The following is a 16,721-nucleotide window of genomic DNA, read 5'->3' on the forward strand; positions in this document are numbered from 1 at the left end:
ACTATGAGCACGAAAACTGGCAATTGTGGTCATTTATTTGGCCAGTTAATGATGGTCATAAAGCCAACTGTTGGATTATATTTGTAAATACTGGGTGATATGTGCGTAATAAATGTTAAATTTGATAACTAACCGAAGAAAGTGTGGAGAGTATTTAACAAATAAACCGCAATTGTGGCGATATCTTAATGTTGGATAACCGTGAACAACCGTTTCAAACTGTTATAAAAAACACTGGTCAACTGGCTGTTGCTAACATCAACAACACCCTGTTCTGTTAACAGCATCGCATGCCAATTGAATGGCCTCAAAAATCATATTCGTATGCAAATCTCCGAAGCTCCAAAGCAAGCCGCAGCATTGTTTACCCTTGTTCCCCTTTCTTTTCTTGCAGAAACAACACCACTCTATACACTACTGAGCGAAGAAAGCAGCGCCGAGTGAAGGAGAGACGAGGCAGAAGAAGACAAACCAAAAATCCACATTTTTTGGTTTCCAGGGCGCCAATTTGGAATTTCAAATTCAAGCCGACGACACACACATCACACACACGCACACACACAGAGAACCAGATCAAAATGGGACACCTGACGCGACGCAGCAGCCTGCTGGCCATAGTACTATGCCTGGTACTCAACACAAAGGTGAGTGAGTGGGAGAGCTGCGATGCTACTACCTATAAAGAAATATAAATTTCCGGAAGGTGTTTCCTAAGGCATCTTCATCTTCGTCTGCTGGGGGGGGGGGGGAAACGGCATTGTAGTTAACAGTTAGTAGGAGAAACACCTGAAGATTGGCCCACTTTGGCGGCGGGCAGCTCATTTCGTATGCGGCGGACCCAACCTCTAGCGGATCTCTTCACTTTCGACTCGACGAGAGTCGGGAGATGGACTACCGTTCGATCAATAGCAATTCGAATGCAAATCAGTGCGAGTTCCAGTGCCTATTGATGGATTGATTGGGTTCCAAAGACTATATAGCGGTACGCCTCTGCTGGCAGATCAATATCTATATCAATACCAGACTCTGTTGGATAGTGGAGAGAGATGGAAAATGCAACTAACAACTGAACGGCACTTTGCTAATCATTGCAATTAGACTTGGAGAATTTACTAGGAGAGAATAGAGGAGAGAAACAGGTGGAGACATACATATAGGAAAAATAAGTGTAATAGCTTTAGCGCTCACTTAACAGAGCACAGGATTAACAGATCAGAGGCGGTAGCAGAAAATATTCCAATGGGGAACTGCTGTTAACCAAGTTCCTATAAAATAGAAAGAAAAAGAAAGATTTTCCCCTGCTAAACCTCAGGTTAAATGATTTTTTTTTTTTCAAACTAAATACCACCCCTTAGGATGTGCCACCGTAGCAGGCTGTCAATCAATATTAGAAACGACCATAAATCTGTTCAATTTCTTGGGGGCTGCCGTGGCGCTTTCGATTGATAAGCATGGCCAAGACAAACTGTTTTCCCTCGCCCCCTCCTTGGCCAGGGAGCCAAAGAGCCAGCCTTCAGTGGGTTATTTAAAGCGCATCAATCACGTCTTAGAGGCTGCTGCAGCAATCACGTCAAGGAAAACGCAAAGCTGGCCAGATGGATAGATGGATAGATGGATAGTTGGCTAACCAAACTGCGTGTCTCTCTGGGTGCTGAGGCGGCGAAGAAATTGCAGTTATGCTCTGATTTGTACCAGTTTTGACTTTCTTGTTTATGGCGCATTAATTCACAGAGATTGCTTTATTATTTATTTATTGTCAGTTTTCTTCTTCTGCATCGGCAGTGAAATGCCCGGAGAAAAAAAAGAGAGAAGAAAAATTACCAATGCCATCGATCGATGGATCGATCGATCGGTCCATCGATGTGTTTATATTGATATCTCCATCGCGTCGTTGCGTGGAATGGCCGAAAAAAGAAAGACTTTTTTCTTGGCGTTGTTTATTTCGCCGTTTGTTTGTTCGCCTGGCCAGCAGCTCGTTTTTCTTTGGTCATTTCACTTTCAAAATCATCTCACGACATCTCTCAGCGCGTGGTCACCGGCCACCGAAAAAAAAGAAGAAATAAGAAATACAAATAAACTGGAGAAACAGCGACTGCTGCGACAGCAGCCCACGGAAAAATCCACACCGTCATCGTGTTGGATTTAACTTTCGGTTTTCGTGGGACACATCCGCTTCCCGTGTGCAGCCAGAAACCCATAAAAAATTATGAACCAGATGCGAGGCGAGGCGGGGCGGGGCGGGGCGGTGCGCTGCCCCCAAAAGAAGAAAGTCTTCGTCTCCGGCTCCGTCTCTGACTGTCTCCGTTGTCTTACGCAATGGGTTAAGCTCTGTGCTTTCAATTTTTTTGTTGCCTTCTTTCTTTAATTTTGGGTAAGCGTGCCGCTCTGGCAACCATTTAATTTCAAAACACAAGAGCTCCATCTTCAGCTCCAGCTGTCGTGTCATTTTCAACGCTTCGCGTCGCTTCTTATTTCGAAATTGTCGTCGTCAGTGTCTGGCGGAGATTGCTATTGCATAATATTTATAGCCCCAAATCCCAATTAAATGCCGGCGCAAGCCAAGCCAAGATAAGCGCTTTCCGCAATCCTGTGATCTCTGAGCCATAACCTAGGCCATAATCGAAACGTTTATGGTGGGTTGGCATTATTTTGACATTATTGCGTTGGAAAACGGGGATATCTTAGGGTGTGGAAACTCCCCTCTAGTTTTCCTCTATTTTAACCGATTTAATAAATATATAAATAAATATAAATTATTATTATATATATTATATTATTATTATTATTATATTATATATTATATATAGTCCACCGGTTAGCCATGCTCCGACTTATATAAAAGTAAAATTATATAGAAGAATGGCTCCCTAGTTTCATACAAATAGCCTAAATTGGTTCCAAAACAAATCTCGCACATCTGTGCTTATGATTCCCAATTGGTTCTAACATCCCCGGAACGAAGTGACTGCTGCCGGCCAAGTCTCAGAAATGTGTTGTGTTACAAAAGTTGCAAGTCATTGTTTGTTAGTGTTCAAAGTTAGTAACTGATCATACATGAGTTACTTACTGATCATATTTACTTACTGCTCATAGTTACTTACTGATCATAGTTACATACTGATCATAGTTACATACTGGTCATAGATACTTACTGTTGAAATATACTTACTGATCCTCTACATTTAGCTACCGTTTCTCTGGCAGTTATATTATATTTTCATAAAACTAAAAACAAAGTTATTTAATAAAGGATAGCTTTGAATCAAATTTGAAACAGCTATGTGATCAGTAGATTTTAATACTGTAGACCATGAGTGCTAAGGGGCACCAGTACGTATGAGTGATATTCCCTAAGAAGAATATTGCTCATACGCAGTGTAAGCCAGATAAGAAGTACATCAAAAATGTATTTTTCTTTAGTTTACCAACTCGGAATTAAATTTCCTTAATCCCGAGCTTAGTAAACTTAAGATTATAATAATCTTTATTAAAATTATCCCATCTCCTCTCGATTTATTTCCACAGCACCTGTCCGTGCACGGCGACGCCTCCCACATTGAGTCCGCTGCCTTGCCTCTGGAACACAGGGCCGGTTATGGTCCGCCAGCACCTATCTATGGAGCGCCCCAGGGTCCGCTGAGCACCGGGGCCACCAATGAGCTGTCGGAGGAGGCCTGGCCCCTGGCCAGCACCAATGACAGTCCTCAAATCAAGCACCTTCAGGTGCAATGCGAGAAGACGCACATGCGGGTGAACATCGAGTTCGACCGGCCCTTCTACGGCATGATCTTCTCCAAGGGCTTCTACAGCGATCCCCACTGTGTCCATTTGAAGCCGGGCACCGGTCACCTGAGCGCCACCTTTGAGATCTTCCTGAATAGCTGTGGCATGACCAGCTCGGCCAACCACAATGCGGCCGGATACGGAGCGCCAACGCCGTCGGGCAGCTATGTGGAGAACACGATTATCATCCAGTACGATCCCTATGTCCAGGAGGTGTGGGATCAGGCCCGCAAGCTGCGTTGCACCTGGTACGACTTCTACGAGAAGGCTGTGACCTTCAGGCCCTTCCAGGTGGACATGCTGCATGCCGTTACGGCCAACTTCCTGGGTGACAATCTCCAGTGCTGGATGCAAATTCAAGTGGGCAAGGGACCCTGGGCCTCTGAGGTTTCTGGCATCGTGAAGATCGGACAGACAATGACCATGGTGTTGGCTATTAAGGACGACGAGAACAAGTTCGATATGCTGGTGCGCAACTGTGTGGCCCATGACGGCAAGCGTGCTCCCATCCAGCTGGTGGATCAGAATGGCTGCGTTGTCCGTCCCAAGATTATGAGCAAGTTCCAGAAGATCAAAAACTTTGGCCCGTCCGCCTCTGTGGTCAGCTTCGCCTACTTCCAGGCCTTCAAATTCCCCGACTCGATGAATGTCCACTTCCAGTGCGTGATCCAGGTCTGTCGCTACAACTGCCCCGAGCCCAAGTGCGGTCCCGGTCTGCCGGGCGGCGAATATGGTCTGCCCCAGATTGGAGCCAACGGTCTGTCCGAGGAGTATGGACCTCCAGAGGCTTACGAAAGGAACGATTTTGCCCTGGGCGGTCCAGGAGTCCTGCCACCGGCTGCCTATCCTGATCCACGTCACCCTGCTTCGGATGCCACTGGCGCTTACTCGGAGAACCAGCCTGATGTGGTGCCCTCGCCCCAGGCCCAGACCTCGGCTGCGGTGCCCACTGCGGACTCAGCCTCACCTTCCGGACCCGCCAGCTCCCAGTCACCGCAGGGAGCGCAGCCAACGGGTAGCAACGAGTTGGGTCTGCCGCCACCACCACTGCCCGGACAGGGCGGTCAGTACAGCACTGTGAAGCGCAAGGATGACCTGAGTGCTGGAGGTAACCTGGTCTCGCTGGGCGGACGCCCAAGGTCTGTGGAGGGACTGGATGATCTGCGGGGAGTGCGAAGGCGCCGCGACACCATTGACATCGTGATGAAGCCACAGAGGATCTACAAGCGCAACGCGCAGGAAATGACGGACGTGAACACCAGCCGGATCATCCAGGTGGTGGCGCCCGGCGACGTGAACTTTGCGTTGAATAGCAATGCCAGCAATGAGACGGTGGTGATCCAGTCGGCCCGCACCGCGGATGCGGAGACCATCTGTATGTCAGTGCCGAGCTTTGTCGGCGGTCTGGTGATGCTCCTACTGGTCCTGGCCGTGGCCTCTCTAGTCGCCGCCTTCCTGTTCGTGCGCGTGCGCCACTTTGACCGCAAGGGAGCGGGCATGGCCTATGTGAACTAATCTGGAATCGAGATCAGGGATCTGGGAAGCATCATCACCATCAGCATCAGCGACGACGATCGGCGTGAACAGAAAACCAAATCAGTTTTATGTGCACTTCAGAAACTCAGCAACCAACACACCTAGCACCCATCACGCATCGGGAATCCTCACGAGAGGATCACCCAACACCCCTGTCATCATCTCTATCTTGACTATTTATTCTTCGGTTATTTATTTTCCCCCTATCCCGCGAAATGGTTTCCTCCTTTCCTAACCAAGCCCTGTTTCTATCCACTAAATGCCTCCCTAGTTTTAGGACGAAGCGAAATTGAATTGTCAGACTTGTTAAGTTTCAGTTATAACTACAATGCTATCTGATATCGGACAGATATGTTACATATGCAAGTTAATATCGAAGTAAAGGATGGAGCGGCAAACATGGAAAAGCAGAAAATCGTTTACAATAAGTTAATATAGCAAATGTATATATTAAATTATTTATTTATTACTTTATTTGATAGCTGCGAAATAATAAAAAGTTTACTTTTATTAAGCACTCAGCTTTTTCCCTTATCGCTCCGATAATAAACAACAAACTAAGCCAATGCAAACTTTATCAAGGTGATGAAATGTTTGGTTCGAGGTGCTTTTGATAACAGCCTTTGTTTTGGCACTAAGTGACTCTGAGCAAAAGATTTGTTTGAAATAAAACTAGTTTGTTGAAAATAGCGATTAATGATTAGCCTGGCAATTATCTATGAACCAAACAAACGTTCATTCAAATAAAATGCTGTCAAATGATTATTACCCTAAGTTTTCTCAGAAGTCTAATAAAATATTAAATAAATTTTAGCTACTCATGGTTTTGCGTAGAAAAAGTGCAACATCATTCTGACAGCGAGAATACTGGTCTTATCATTAAGCGAGCAGCAGTTTCAAAACATTATCAGGCAGGTTCTGAGCTACAATCTTGTCTAAAATAAGCAGAAAACTTTTAACAATTATATCAGACTCATGCTTCTTAGATAGCTATACTTCCTTGAAGGATTAATTAGAACACACCTTCGTAGAACCCTTAGTAGGCTGAATGCATTAAAAAAAGAAAGCGGAAACCGGTTGTGCTTAGACCGCGTATACAGATGTGTCTACTACGGATTCAACGCATATACTGTGCTCTTTAGAACCCTATACCCATATCTACGAAAATACATGTAAATTTATTGGCAAACACACATATTTACATATTCAGCTAGATACATCCCTTTGAGCTTAAACACTTTAAAAAAACAACAGCGTGCATAAACCGCCTCTGGAATCGAATTTATGCACGCGCATCTATAATAGTCGCCTGAGCCTCGGTGTCCCTGGGACAATACATACGATTTCATTCAAATATTTAGACCTAAACTAAAGCGTATTAGCACTCAAAATTGCAACAATAGATAACAAAGGTTTTCGTTTACGCAGCGCGGGCATCGTTTATGGTAGAGGGTACATGTACCTCTAGGCCGTCCATGTCCTTGGAAAGCGTGATCTGGCAGCCAAGGCGCGAGGTATCCGTTAGTTCGTAGGCCAAGTCCAGCATGTCCAGCTCCTCGTCGCCAGGCTTGTCGGGCAGCTTCTCGTAGTCGTTCGTCTTGAAGATCAAATGACAGGTGGAACAGGTCAGGGTGCCCTCACAGGCACCGAATCCATCCAGATCCACGCTGTTATTGACCACCACGTCCAGCAGGGAGTCGCCCACCTTACCGGACGCCTTGATCCGGTCCCCATTGGCACGAACAAAGGTTACGTTAACACTGCAAACGACGATTGATCAATGTTTATGTTGTTTACACATAAGTCCATTCGAAACTCACACATCTTTCTGTTTCAGGGCCAGACCCGCCGAGAAAGTGCGCAGAGCGATCGGCGATCGCAGGTTGAGACTGCGGAGCGCCAGCCTGGATACGTTCCTGCAGGTATTTATGACTAGCATGGCGGCGAGAAGACTCCTAGATCTCTATCTAATCAGTGACCACACGCACACACTCGTGTCGCTGCGATCGGATGTTAAATAATAAGGAATTGCGGGGATTGCACGCAACAGCCACTGAAATTTAAGTGAAAATAATTGGTCAGGTACCAGGGTTGTCATTATATTTAAATAAACATAGGGATGGGCATGTAAAGTTTTACTTCCGCATGCACGTCGAAAATTTTACATCACGACACTAGAAATTATTAAAAATTGCTGTAAAATTAAAATTTTATTTTAAAAAAGGTAAAGAATGGTAAAATGGTAATGGTAAAAACAACAACTTTTATATTTACATACATAATTAAAAAGTTTAATATCTTACGAATTAAATTACGTCACGCAATACTAATCACGCCCACCCATACTTAATCTATCGAAATATCGATAATAGTACCCAATGGTATTTTTACACCACTATTCTGCGGTAGACAACGACAACCCTGTTCGTCAAAACAAGAAACTTATCAGAATAAATTAAATTACGTTTTAAAAGCTAAACAATGGGCTTATTGGACAATGTCGCAACCTACTTCACTGTTGAAGCCGCAAGGAACAAGAACTCCTCCCTCATAGCTGGTCTACTGGTGAGAAAACGGTCGCCGAGCCGCACAGTTTCCGTCCCTCTGACAATGCAAGTTTTTCTCTTGCCTCTAAAGTTTTTCGCAGGATGGTGGATCCTAATCGATGCCATGTCTATTGACGGCAAGCACCAGATAACCACAGGACATGTCTTCATCGGGATATTTGGTACCATCAGCTTCTGCATGGTGAATGCCGTCAAAGGGGAACATGTAAGACAGAGGAACCCTTAGTAGATTGCGCGAAAAATGACTCACTCCTTTTGTTTGTTTGTTTCTTTTGCCCTCCGCGTAGATTTCTGAAGAGAACTCGTCGGAGTCGGGCGCCAGGATAGCCAAGATCTGGCTATTAGTGGGCTTTGTCATGGGCTTCGCCTCCATCATAGCCGCCGTCTGGGTGATGATCGATGACTTTATCAACAATGGTGAGAAAGTTCCCATCAAAAGGTATTTACCTTCGATTACCATTATAATACCTCCACAGAGAAAAAGGAGAGCTGGTTTGGCGTTGCCCTGCTGTTGCAGAACGTCTTTATTCTGTTTGCCAGCCTGGTCTACAAGTTTGGACGCAACGAGGAGGAGTGGAACGAGTAGAGGTCTTCCATTCAATTGCGCTCACCAAGGGAACGATGCTTTTAGTATTTAGCCTCATACGTACATAATCAGAGTCCGCGGAGTTGTGTGCTTGAGGCAGTGTTGCCTCACCCCATATAAAGGCATAACTCGTCCAACTCTGTTTCCGACCGGAATCGATGAAATTTTAATGTTCCAAAATTCTAGCATACAAATTCTACGGCTTTAAACATTTTACTCAGACTAACTAGTTTAGAAATGAACAAGCTTCATCGGTTCCACGTCCGCCAATCCAGATCGGAACAGAGTTGGGCACAACAGGGCCAATAATCTCATTTATGCTAAACGATAATAAACGACAAGTCACTTGCGTAAGGTCACTTTTGAGCCTTGTATCTGATTTATTTCAGGCGGAGAGAGCTGTGAATAGCTGGAAGAGCAGGACGATCAACCAAAGCCGCCCACCACCGCCACCTGGACTACAACTACAAGAATAGTGACCATTATCATCGGGGAAGGCTTAATAACCGCGGATCAAGCCGCTTGTGCATCGTACGCGTCAATGGGACACTCGTGCTCGTTCTGTAGGCACCACTGCGGCTGCATAGCCTCCGCGGCCAGACCGTTCTCTACCAGCCTCTCACGGTGCAGCAGCAGACGCGCCTCAGCGTCCCGCCAGCCCTGCACAGGATCTGACCACAGGCGTTCGGCCAGTGCACTGGCCCTCGGCCAAAAACGATTGTCTAGCGTATGCTCGTCGATCTGCTCCGACCAGATAGCTCCCTCTGCGCCCAGGACATGGTGCTCGTAGTCGCCGGCAATGGTCCTTAGACTGTTATCGTACACCTTCTGCCAGCCGATGTAGGGAGAGCACCAGTTGTTGCCGTCGGTCACCCAGCCTGCGCCGCCGCAATCCAAGTATAGGGCATCGTAGTTGGACACAATCACCTTATAGCCCCGCTCCAGGATCTTCTTCACCTTGGGATCAAGGCCCGTCGTCCAGATTTGAATAATGTAGCGCTCCGGGTTTAGATACTCGTCGATGAAGGGCTCCTCGGTAAGACCACTGGTCCACAAGATGATGGGCGTGTGGGTGCCATTGGCTACCTTGTCCACCCGGCTGAGCGCGTTCGTCTGAAAGTGGCCCCACAGGCGCATAAAGTCGGCGGTGTCCAGGCCCCAGCCCTGCTTCTTCATCCACGTCTGGATAGTACGACTGCTGTTCCAACAATTGGTGGACACCTCGTCGCCGCCCATATGGAACACGTCAGGATCGAACTGGCCAAACATAGTTTCATAGATGTCCTCCAGCACATTGTACATATCCTCTACGGTGGGATCCAACTGTCCGCACGGCGGCTCTACACAGAAATCCTTCCACGGCTGGGCATTGAAGCAGGCGGTCATGTTCTTGTGCTGCCATCCCTCGCCCACATGAGCGGGCGCATCGAACTCTGGCATCACGCGCACGCCTCGCACTCTACCGTATTCCACAACTTCGGCTACGTCGCGGCGGCTGTAAACCTGACGCTGGGAGTAGGCTCCCAGCTTGTGGAGCTCAGGGCGCTTGCTCACCTCCAAGGGGAAGCTGTGTGAGTCTGTGATGTGCCAGTGGAAGGTGTTCAGCTTGACCAAGGCCATGCCCTCTGTGGGTTGCAGAACGAGTTAAAGCTTTTGTAAAAGAGTAACTAATATCAGACCTTACCCAACGTCCTCTTGATCGACTTCACCGAATAGAAGTTCCGGGAAGTGTCCAGAAGCAATCCACGCCACTTGTACACCGGCGAATCACTGATGGTGACGTTGGCGGTCACTTGGACCTCCCTTCTGATATCATCGTAGACGATCAACTGAGCAAGGGTCTCTAGACCGTTGCGGGCGCCAAAGAAATTAGCCGCAGTGATGTTGGCCAGTACATGACCCGACACATCTGTATCGATGTCCAGGACGTAACTTTCATCGGTGTCCAGGGTGAGTTTGGCCGGAGTGCCGTCGTCGGGAGTGTTAATGTTGACGGACATGCGATAGCCTCCCCTGGCAAGGATCTTGCGCTCAGGGATCTTGGCGTCCAGCAAGTCCATCCAGCGGTTTTCGGCCGCTTTCCATAGCTTCTCCTTGCGGGCGATGGTTCCATTGAAATTAAAGTCGATTAACGAGATGTCCACCTGGCGCATCAGCGAATCCAGACGTACAGCACCTGTTGGCTTAGGCCAAACAGTGCCGATGGTGCTGCCGCAGAAAAGACGACACACGGGAAGGCTTATCGCCTGGGCGAAGTTGTCCTCGCTGAGCTCCACCTTCTGGCAGAGACCTTTCCGGCACTGGTAGCCGTAAACCACCAAGTTGCTGGACGTGAGGAACGAGTGAGCAACAGCACAAAGAGAAAGTCAGTAAGTATTCCGGGTTAGCCCTATATATATTCGATAAATCGACTTACTCAGAACTGTGGGCGATTAGTGGGCCCACCAGGGCCAGGAGCAGCGTTGCTCCTAGTACGCTCCGCTTCATTTTACCAACCTCAATGCAGAAACTCTCAAAGACAACTGCGGTGAACGCTTCGGGAATTCAAATTAAACAAATTGGTTATTTCAAAACAAGTTTTTTCCGTCTCTGAGGCAGAGAGCTCATTGTCCGTGCCAGAAAACCAGCGAGCAGAGTAAACAAACGAACGGATTTTGCGAAAGTCTACATTTGAATACCCTTTCCTTACGCGTAGGTTAAATCAAGGTGTAAGATATACCAGTTTAATTTTTAATTCTTTGAATTATTGTAATGTTTTCAAAGAAAATATGCTGTCTTAAGCCTTTTCGTAATTTATTTGCTTTCCATAACTTTAAAAAATGCGGAAAAATATTTTTAAATGTCATTAACCTTTTAAGAAAATGTATAAATATAAATTAATTTTATTGCATCCGGTCTGAATCATTCCTTATCGGTACACAAATAACTAAAGCAAACTTATTGCATTGGAAAAAATATGTAATAGTTCTGCTTCCCAATATTTAATAACAATCTTTCGTCGATTGCAGCAACAACCCCCAAACAAGGATGACCTAATCCGTCACAAAATCAACCCAAAGCCTGTTATGTGAATTGTTGGTTATTATTCCACAGGCGCACGTACTTGTGAATCAATTGCAACTGCTTACTGGACTGCACCTGGGGGCTGTTCAATGAAAACTGAGGCTATGGCTTCCCTCGGTTGCCAGTTTTATCAGCAGCGGCGCCCACCAGCATCGATTGCCGGCCAGGCCAATTCGCACACACGCACCAGTCGCTGCTGTTGTGAGTGTCAAGACAAGATTACACAGTTTTGCTTTTTAATTATCTTTCCCAGAGTGTTCTTGGCGTTGTATTTTTTAAGTTCAAAGCCACTGCCAGCCGGTTATCTGGTTTCATAAATCTGCATCGGCATAGTAGTGAAGAAATTTATAATGCTCAACTTCAAATGTACTTATTTTCCATTGAGAGTTATTTTTATTGTCTAATCTTAGCGTACTCTACTTCTACGTGGGATTTACTCCCTTCAGCGTTAGTGTGTTGTCTTCATAGGTCTCCAGAACATCGGCTAAATGCTCGTTGTCTCGAGGCTTCTTGAACTGGCGCTTCTTGTTAGCCGCCTTCTTGCGCTTGGGAACTGGTTTCTTGAGGCCATGATCTTGCATGGAACGAATACCCTGCTTTTCGAGGTACTCATCGATTTTAGCATCGTCCATGGCATCGACGGTAGCCGATCGCCACAGCTTCTGAAATTCATCGTCCACCTAAAAGAAAAATATTTAAAAATTGACGTCAGATTCTTCTCAACTCCCTTTCATATGTTTTAGGATTTATATTAAACCAAAAAGTCCAAATTAAGAAAAGCTCACCGAAAAGTTAGCTGTCCTGTCGTTGTAGAACAATATCTTCTTTTTGTCAATAGGTCGGATAATGAACAATATTTCGGCGGCTCGGTTTTTAAGAACCTTTTCGCAGTGCGGCAGAGATTCTTGGACATCTTCAAGCAGGATTCCACCCAGACCCTTCAGATCATGCTGTTTGAGCAACCGCATCAGGGCTTTGCCATCTTTGATCTTGTAGACGGGCTTAAAGCTGAACTTGGTACCACAGGGGCTTGCCTCAATCTTGGGATTGTTGTTTAGAGCCTCGCCAGATAGCCACTAGAATGGATTACAAATGCCATAAATAAAGGGAGTACTTTGTGAATAACCACCTACATTCTTTACAGATTGCCCGATGTCTAGTTGGTTGGTCTCGTCCAGAATCTCCTCAATAGTCAGTGGATGATCGTCGCCATCCTGGTGACGCGTGCGCATGAATTTTACGATCTTGGCTAGCACTCCGAAGCGGTACTGCGAGCTGCCCGACATGGTCTTGTACCTGCGGATGGGATGCAAGTGCTCCACATGGTAAGACCCAGATCCAAACCTTTCAAAGTGCTCATTTTGAACTCACGTTGTGGCATCCAGCTTGGGAGCCGTAGGCGGACGCATCCTTCGCTTGGATTCATCGCTGACTGGCGGTGGCAGTGGGCGTTCAGTCTTCGTCTTCTTCTCAATGCTATTTCAAAAGGATTATCGTAGTATTTTTGATTTCAATCAATGTTTAACAAAGGAAGTCTGATTGGTACTCACGTGGGCGTGGCCATTGCCCGCTTTTTGAAGGCCTCGCGTTCGCGAAGCAGTGCTGGATCCATTTTTTTAGATTTATTTTCTTCCTCGTACAAAAAGGGAATTTCAATGTCCTGATATCAACAAATTGCTAAATCTAAACAACTTCCAGCTCAGCTGTGCTCTAGGGATGTGAACACATCGATAACTATCGGTAAAGTCGATGTTTTGCTTCTGGTGGTTAATTTCGATTGTTTATTGAGGTTTATTTAAATTTTTTTAAATAATTACATTATTAAAAAACTAAGATTTTAATGGCAAATCGAAATATATATCAGTTTTGTTTGTTATATCAAAATTTTTTAAATATAATTAAGTCAACTCTATCGGGCATTTCTAGATGGACTCGTCTGTTGATTCTGATCAAGAATAAATATGATTTATAGGGTCGGAATTGACTCCTTCACTGCTTTGCAGGCCTGAAATTATACTACCCTACAAGGGTAAATAAAGCAGTAATTTAAATTTAATTAATCTAATCTAAGACCCCCTAAGAAAGTAAAGAAAGTATTTAAAATATCACCATTTACCAATTCCCTTGTCTTAAATAAAACCAGATAATATATTTTGTCGATTCCATTCATATATTTGGGCATTCAGCCATTTAGTTTTATATATATATGTATATATAAATTTCAGAGCTTACAAGGTAAAGTATCGCTTAAATGTTATATTACATATATGTAAAAATATATGTTTTTTATGTATGCACGGCTAGTTCGTGAGGTTATTTTTGAGACACTCATTACACATGAAATTCATTGCTTAGCTGGATCTAGTCGGAATACGTTAGTAAATAATAATAATAATGATGGGTAAAGACAGAGTTCACATCTGTTAGACGGAACGATCTGAAGTCCCCTATATATAAACGGTTTTGCTATAAATATGAGTACGTCATAGAGCAAGCATTGCGGTTTCGTTGGCTTCGTTTAAAGGTCAACAAGAGGGGTCTTTGCTATGACCCCACTTGAGTAAGTCAATGGTACGAGTACGGTTACGGGAGTATGTGGCGGATTCTTGGCTATTGTTCTCCGGTCGCTGGTCACCGGTCTCCGTTTCCGTTTCCGGTCTCCTGTCTCCGTTGTGTTCTTCGTTCTTCGTTCTTCGTTCTCCGGCGTCCAGTCAGCGCAGTTTTTGTGGCATTCCGTTATGAGTGTTTTGGGTGGTTATTGTTGTTTGGTTTTGTTGCTGTTGCGGTCAGTTTAACTGTTTTATCGGACTGTTTGTTCTCTCAAGTTAGTTTCGTACTCGTTCTTTGCGTTCTCTGTTAGTTCTTTTTTGTTGTCAGTGGGTCTGTGGAGATAGAAAGATAAAAATGCTTTGGCTTATTATGTTAGCTCAGTTGGTGGTCGGTGGTCGTGGTCCACTGTGCTCTGGGTAAATACTACTAATCTCTGGCAGAACGAACTGTCTTTAGGCGAATGCGTCGTATATAAAATTGATAAATGGGTTCGGTATTTTTGGAATTTACACAACTACTTACCTCGGACCACGGCACATTCATACTCATTCCAACTACGGCTACATTAATATAGATTTGGAATGTTAGCATTAGGACTACGCCACTTACCACTCAGTTCCGCCTTAGCCGCTTGCGTCCTCCGTCGTCGCCATCGGATCCACTGCGCTCCTCCGCCTCCATTACCTAAAAAAGAAGTGCGTGGTAAGAATCCTTCTACGTTGCTATCAAAGAAAAACCCTTACCTTTATTTTAGTGCCGCAAATCTCGGCTCCGTTTAGAACGTGTATGGCCTCTTGGGCGCTCTCGCTGTCCGAGTATTTAACATACCCGCAGTTCTTGTTGGGCAGCAGGTAGACGTCGATAAGCCCTCTCCAGCAAGAGAATATGTTTTTCAAGATCGAGTGTGGCAAATTCTGAATTGAAGAAACAGTGTTTAAAACTAATGTCAATTCGACACGGAATATAGGGTAGACCTACAGCTGAAAGTACAATAAACAGTCGTTGAGCCACCTGTTCATCGGGCGAGGCCAGAGGCTGTGTGGGTGGCAAAGGCACATTGCAGATGGCATCCTTTTTGGTACGCTCTGAAACCGAAATTATAAATAATAGTAAACACGTTCCAGCGTTGCTTAAAGGATTACAATAGCTTACTGTCTATAAATGAGGTGTCCATTCGAGCTGAGCTCATGCCGTTCACTTTTACAATGATGCGTTCGCCCATTGGGTATTCCAGTCCATGAAGTTTGTCCCTGCATAAAATAATGTTAATGCTGTAAGAATTAATTGATCAATGTTGAATCTTACTTGGCATATATCGCTGCCTCTGGATTATCGTAGACAACAAGAGCCTCGTTGGTACGTGGGCCATCTGTTTGGAATGCAACCGTTAGTTTCAGTACATAAAGAATTAGAAAATGTATTATAGTTACGTTCGCGCATAATTTGACAATAATCGAGGCCGGGAATAATGTCAAAGAGGCGCCACAGCTGGTCTTGGTTAACGCAATTGCTCACAGTCACCTCAAGACACGACGGCTGAGCCACAGGCACATTCTGCATTCGCAAAAAGGCCGACATGTCATTGTTGACCGACACATTCCAGTCGTTGTTGAAGCTGTTGCCACCGCTGCCACCACCTCCTCCGCTGCCGGCGCCGCCATTGAAGCTGGAGCTCCCCCCGCGTCCGGACCCGCTGTACAGGGGATTGTCGTCGGCGGGACGACCGTACTGATCCCGCTGCGTGCGTGTGGAGCCCTTGGGCTCGGCGAACACAGCTTTGTACTTGGGCGAGCAGCTCTCAAAGGCCACAGCGGCATAGTAGAATCTGCAAATAAGGTTTATTTCTCACATTAATCACATCCCGATCATTAGTCATGCTGTCGACCGACTCGATACGCACTTGGTGAAGCGAACATAGCCGAAGCCCTTGGGGTTGCCGTTGTTCTTCTCCTTGACAATGGTCACAGACTCCACCTCACCCCACTGAGCAAACTCGTCGCGGATGTCGTCCTCAGTGGCCGTCTTGGGAATCACAATGAACAGTCTCACGTATTTCTCCTGCTCGTTCTCAGACTTGTTTGAGCCCTGGTTGCGGCTATAAAAATAGAAGAGATAATAAGTCCGTGTGTTGGAATCGACGGCGAGATTGTAACCTACTTCGCCGCCACCAGAACCTTGAGCGTCCGGTCCATCTTGCCAATTGTCTTGCCGTTCATCTCCTCCTGAGCCTTGGCCGCATCGGAAGTCTTGGAGAATTTGACGTAGGCGATGCCCTTGTTTTCCTGCGTGTGTTTGTCCTTCACCACCCAAATGTCCTCGATTTCGCCGTACGGCGAGAACGCCTCGCGGAAGTCCTCCTCGGTGTGGCCTTTGTTGCAAATAATGAACAGGCGCGACATCGGCGGATCGTCGTCGTTGGAGTACTCCTGGCCGCCACGTCCGCCGCCTCGAGATTGGGAACGATAGTCCGACATGATTTTTCTGCTTATATTCTCTATGTTTGCGGTTGCCAATTTTAAGCTTTATTACTTTTTCTGCAAATAATTTTTCCGCAACTTATTTTTTTCTCGTTCGACGCGACGTATACATAAAAAGTGTAAGGACGTATTCGGCTGCCGGTAATATGACATAGTTTT

The 16,721-nt window shown here is 45.7% G+C and overlaps 6 protein-coding genes across 8 annotated transcripts; 2 read left to right on the top strand and 4 right to left on the bottom strand.

Annotated features, from left to right (window-relative positions):
* Nucleotides 1-364: 364 nt before the first annotated feature.
* Nucleotides 365-5,833, top strand: dyl (transmembrane protein dusky-like). Its single transcript, XM_020951904.2, has 2 exons — nt 365-644; nt 3,526-5,833. The coding sequence occupies exons 1-2, from the start codon at nt 579-581 to the stop codon at nt 5,296-5,298; spliced, it is 1,839 nt and encodes a 612-aa protein (XP_020807563.1). The 5' UTR covers nt 365-578; the 3' UTR covers nt 5,299-5,833.
* Nucleotides 5,834-6,478: 645 nt separating this feature from the next.
* Nucleotides 6,479-7,446, bottom strand: Fdx2 (Adrenodoxin-like protein 2, mitochondrial Ferredoxin 2). Its single transcript, XM_020951897.2, has 2 exons — nt 7,140-7,446; nt 6,479-7,079 (listed from the first exon to the last, which is right to left on the bottom strand). The coding sequence occupies exons 1-2, from the start codon at nt 7,256-7,258 to the stop codon at nt 6,740-6,742; spliced, it is 459 nt and encodes a 152-aa protein (XP_020807556.1). The 5' UTR covers nt 7,259-7,446; the 3' UTR covers nt 6,479-6,739.
* A 220-nt stretch (nt 7,447-7,666) lies between these two features.
* Nucleotides 7,667-8,831, top strand: LOC110183583 (transmembrane protein 50A). The gene is made up of 4 exons (XM_020951896.2): nt 7,667-7,884; nt 7,957-8,091; nt 8,174-8,303; nt 8,363-8,831. Exons 1-4 carry the CDS (start codon nt 7,801-7,803, stop codon nt 8,470-8,472), a joined length of 459 nt encoding a protein of 152 aa, XP_020807555.1. The 5' UTR covers nt 7,667-7,800; the 3' UTR covers nt 8,473-8,831.
* On the bottom strand, nt 8,819-11,786 carry Hexo1 (beta-hexosaminidase 1). Of its 2 annotated transcripts, none has more exons than XM_020951895.2 (4): nt 11,576-11,786; nt 10,889-11,006; nt 10,157-10,797; nt 8,819-10,097 (listed from the first exon to the last, which is right to left on the bottom strand). In XM_020951895.2, the coding sequence occupies exons 2-4, from the start codon at nt 10,957-10,959 to the stop codon at nt 8,986-8,988; spliced, it is 1,824 nt and encodes a 607-aa protein (XP_020807554.2). In that variant the 5' UTR covers nt 10,960-11,006; nt 11,576-11,786; the 3' UTR covers nt 8,819-8,985. The 2 variants fall into 2 exon arrangements, with proteins under 2 accessions (XP_020807554.2, XP_086690776.1); XM_086834650.1 differs by lacking the exon at nt 11,576-11,786 and having other exon boundaries at nt 8,819-8,936; nt 9,008-10,097; nt 10,889-11,420.
* Nucleotides 11,787-11,905: 119 nt separating this feature from the next.
* On the bottom strand, nt 11,906-13,405 carry TfIIEbeta (transcription factor IIEbeta). Its single transcript, XM_020951891.2, has 5 exons — nt 13,086-13,405; nt 12,907-13,011; nt 12,669-12,831; nt 12,321-12,611; nt 11,906-12,215 (listed from the first exon to the last, which is right to left on the bottom strand). Exons 1-5 carry the CDS (start codon nt 13,145-13,147, stop codon nt 11,958-11,960), a joined length of 879 nt encoding a protein of 292 aa, XP_020807550.1. The 5' UTR covers nt 13,148-13,405; the 3' UTR covers nt 11,906-11,957.
* Nucleotides 13,406-13,684: 279 nt separating this feature from the next.
* On the bottom strand, nt 13,685-16,720 carry LOC110183572 (RNA-binding protein 45). Of its 2 annotated transcripts, none has more exons than XM_020951880.2 (9): nt 16,243-16,720; nt 15,986-16,180; nt 15,516-15,910; nt 15,391-15,454; nt 15,238-15,335; nt 15,064-15,170; nt 14,829-14,999; nt 14,695-14,769; nt 13,685-14,417 (listed from the first exon to the last, which is right to left on the bottom strand). In XM_020951880.2, exons 1-8 carry the CDS (start codon nt 16,557-16,559, stop codon nt 14,698-14,700), a joined length of 1,419 nt encoding a protein of 472 aa, XP_020807539.1. In that variant the 5' UTR covers nt 16,560-16,720; the 3' UTR covers nt 13,685-14,417; nt 14,695-14,697. The 2 variants fall into 2 exon arrangements, with proteins under 2 accessions (XP_020807539.1, XP_020807540.1); XM_020951881.2 differs by having other exon boundaries at nt 13,685-14,645; nt 16,243-16,699.
* Nucleotide 16,721: the final 1 nt, after the last annotated feature.

This window comes from Drosophila serrata, unplaced genomic scaffold (genome assembly GCF_035046125.1).
Source record: "Drosophila serrata isolate PLE 108 unplaced genomic scaffold, ASM3504612v1 contig_273, whole genome shotgun sequence".
Classification (NCBI taxonomy): Eukaryota; Metazoa; Arthropoda; class Insecta; order Diptera; family Drosophilidae; genus Drosophila; species Drosophila serrata.

What these genes read in the sequence shown, in the direction of transcription:
- dyl (XM_020951904.2), top strand. Translation starts at nt 579, where the DNA reads ATGGGACACCTGACGCGACGCAGCAGCCTGCTGGCCATAGTACTATGC. An exon ending in GCCTGGTACTCAACACAAAG is followed by an intron (nt 645 to 3,525) that starts GTGAGTGAGTGG and finishes TTATTTCCACAG; the next exon opens with CACCTGTCCGTGCACGGCGA.
- LOC110183572 (XM_020951880.2), bottom strand. Translation starts at nt 16,559, where the DNA reads ATGTCGGACTATCGTTCCCAATCTCGAGGCGGCGGACGTGGCGGCCAG. An exon ending in TTGTCAAATTATGCGCGAAC is followed by an intron (nt 15,455 to 15,515) that starts GTAACTATAATA and finishes CATTCCAAACAG; the next exon opens with ATGGCCCACGTACCAACGAG. An exon ending in TGTTTATTGTACTTTCAGCT is followed by an intron (nt 15,000 to 15,063) that starts GTAGGTCTACCC and finishes TCTTCAATTCAG; the next exon opens with AATTTGCCACACTCGATCTT.
- Hexo1 (XM_086834650.1), bottom strand. Translation starts at nt 10,959, where the DNA reads ATGAAGCGGAGCGTACTAGGAGCAACGCTGCTCCTGGCCCTGGTGGGC. An exon ending in CTAATCGCCCACAGTTCTGA is followed by an intron (nt 10,798 to 10,888) that starts GTAAGTCGATTT and finishes CCTCACGTCCAG; the next exon opens with CAACTTGGTGGTTTACGGCT. An exon ending in GTCGATCAAGAGGACGTTGG is followed by an intron (nt 10,098 to 10,156) that starts GTAAGGTCTGAT and finishes TGCAACCCACAG; the next exon opens with AGGGCATGGCCTTGGTCAAG.
- Fdx2 (XM_020951897.2), bottom strand. Translation starts at nt 7,258, where the DNA reads ATGCTAGTCATAAATACCTGCAGGAACGTATCCAGGCTGGCGCTCCGC. An exon ending in GCCCTGAAACAGAAAGATGT is followed by an intron (nt 7,080 to 7,139) that starts GTGAGTTTCGAA and finishes CGTCGTTTGCAG; the next exon opens with TGTTAACGTAACCTTTGTTC.
- LOC110183583 (XM_020951896.2), top strand. Translation starts at nt 7,801, where the DNA reads ATGGGCTTATTGGACAATGTCGCAACCTACTTCACTGTTGAAGCCGCA. An exon ending in CCCTCATAGCTGGTCTACTG is followed by an intron (nt 7,885 to 7,956) that starts GTGAGAAAACGG and finishes TTGCCTCTAAAG; the next exon opens with TTTTTCGCAGGATGGTGGAT. An exon ending in ATGCCGTCAAAGGGGAACAT is followed by an intron (nt 8,092 to 8,173) that starts GTAAGACAGAGG and finishes CCCTCCGCGTAG; the next exon opens with ATTTCTGAAGAGAACTCGTC.
- TfIIEbeta (XM_020951891.2), bottom strand. Translation starts at nt 13,147, where the DNA reads ATGGATCCAGCACTGCTTCGCGAACGCGAGGCCTTCAAAAAGCGGGCA. An exon ending in CCCAAGCTGGATGCCACAAC is followed by an intron (nt 12,832 to 12,906) that starts GTGAGTTCAAAA and finishes TCCCATCCGCAG; the next exon opens with GTACAAGACCATGTCGGGCA. An exon ending in TCGGGCAATCTGTAAAGAAT is followed by an intron (nt 12,612 to 12,668) that starts GTAGGTGGTTAT and finishes AATCCATTCTAG; the next exon opens with TGGCTATCTGGCGAGGCTCT.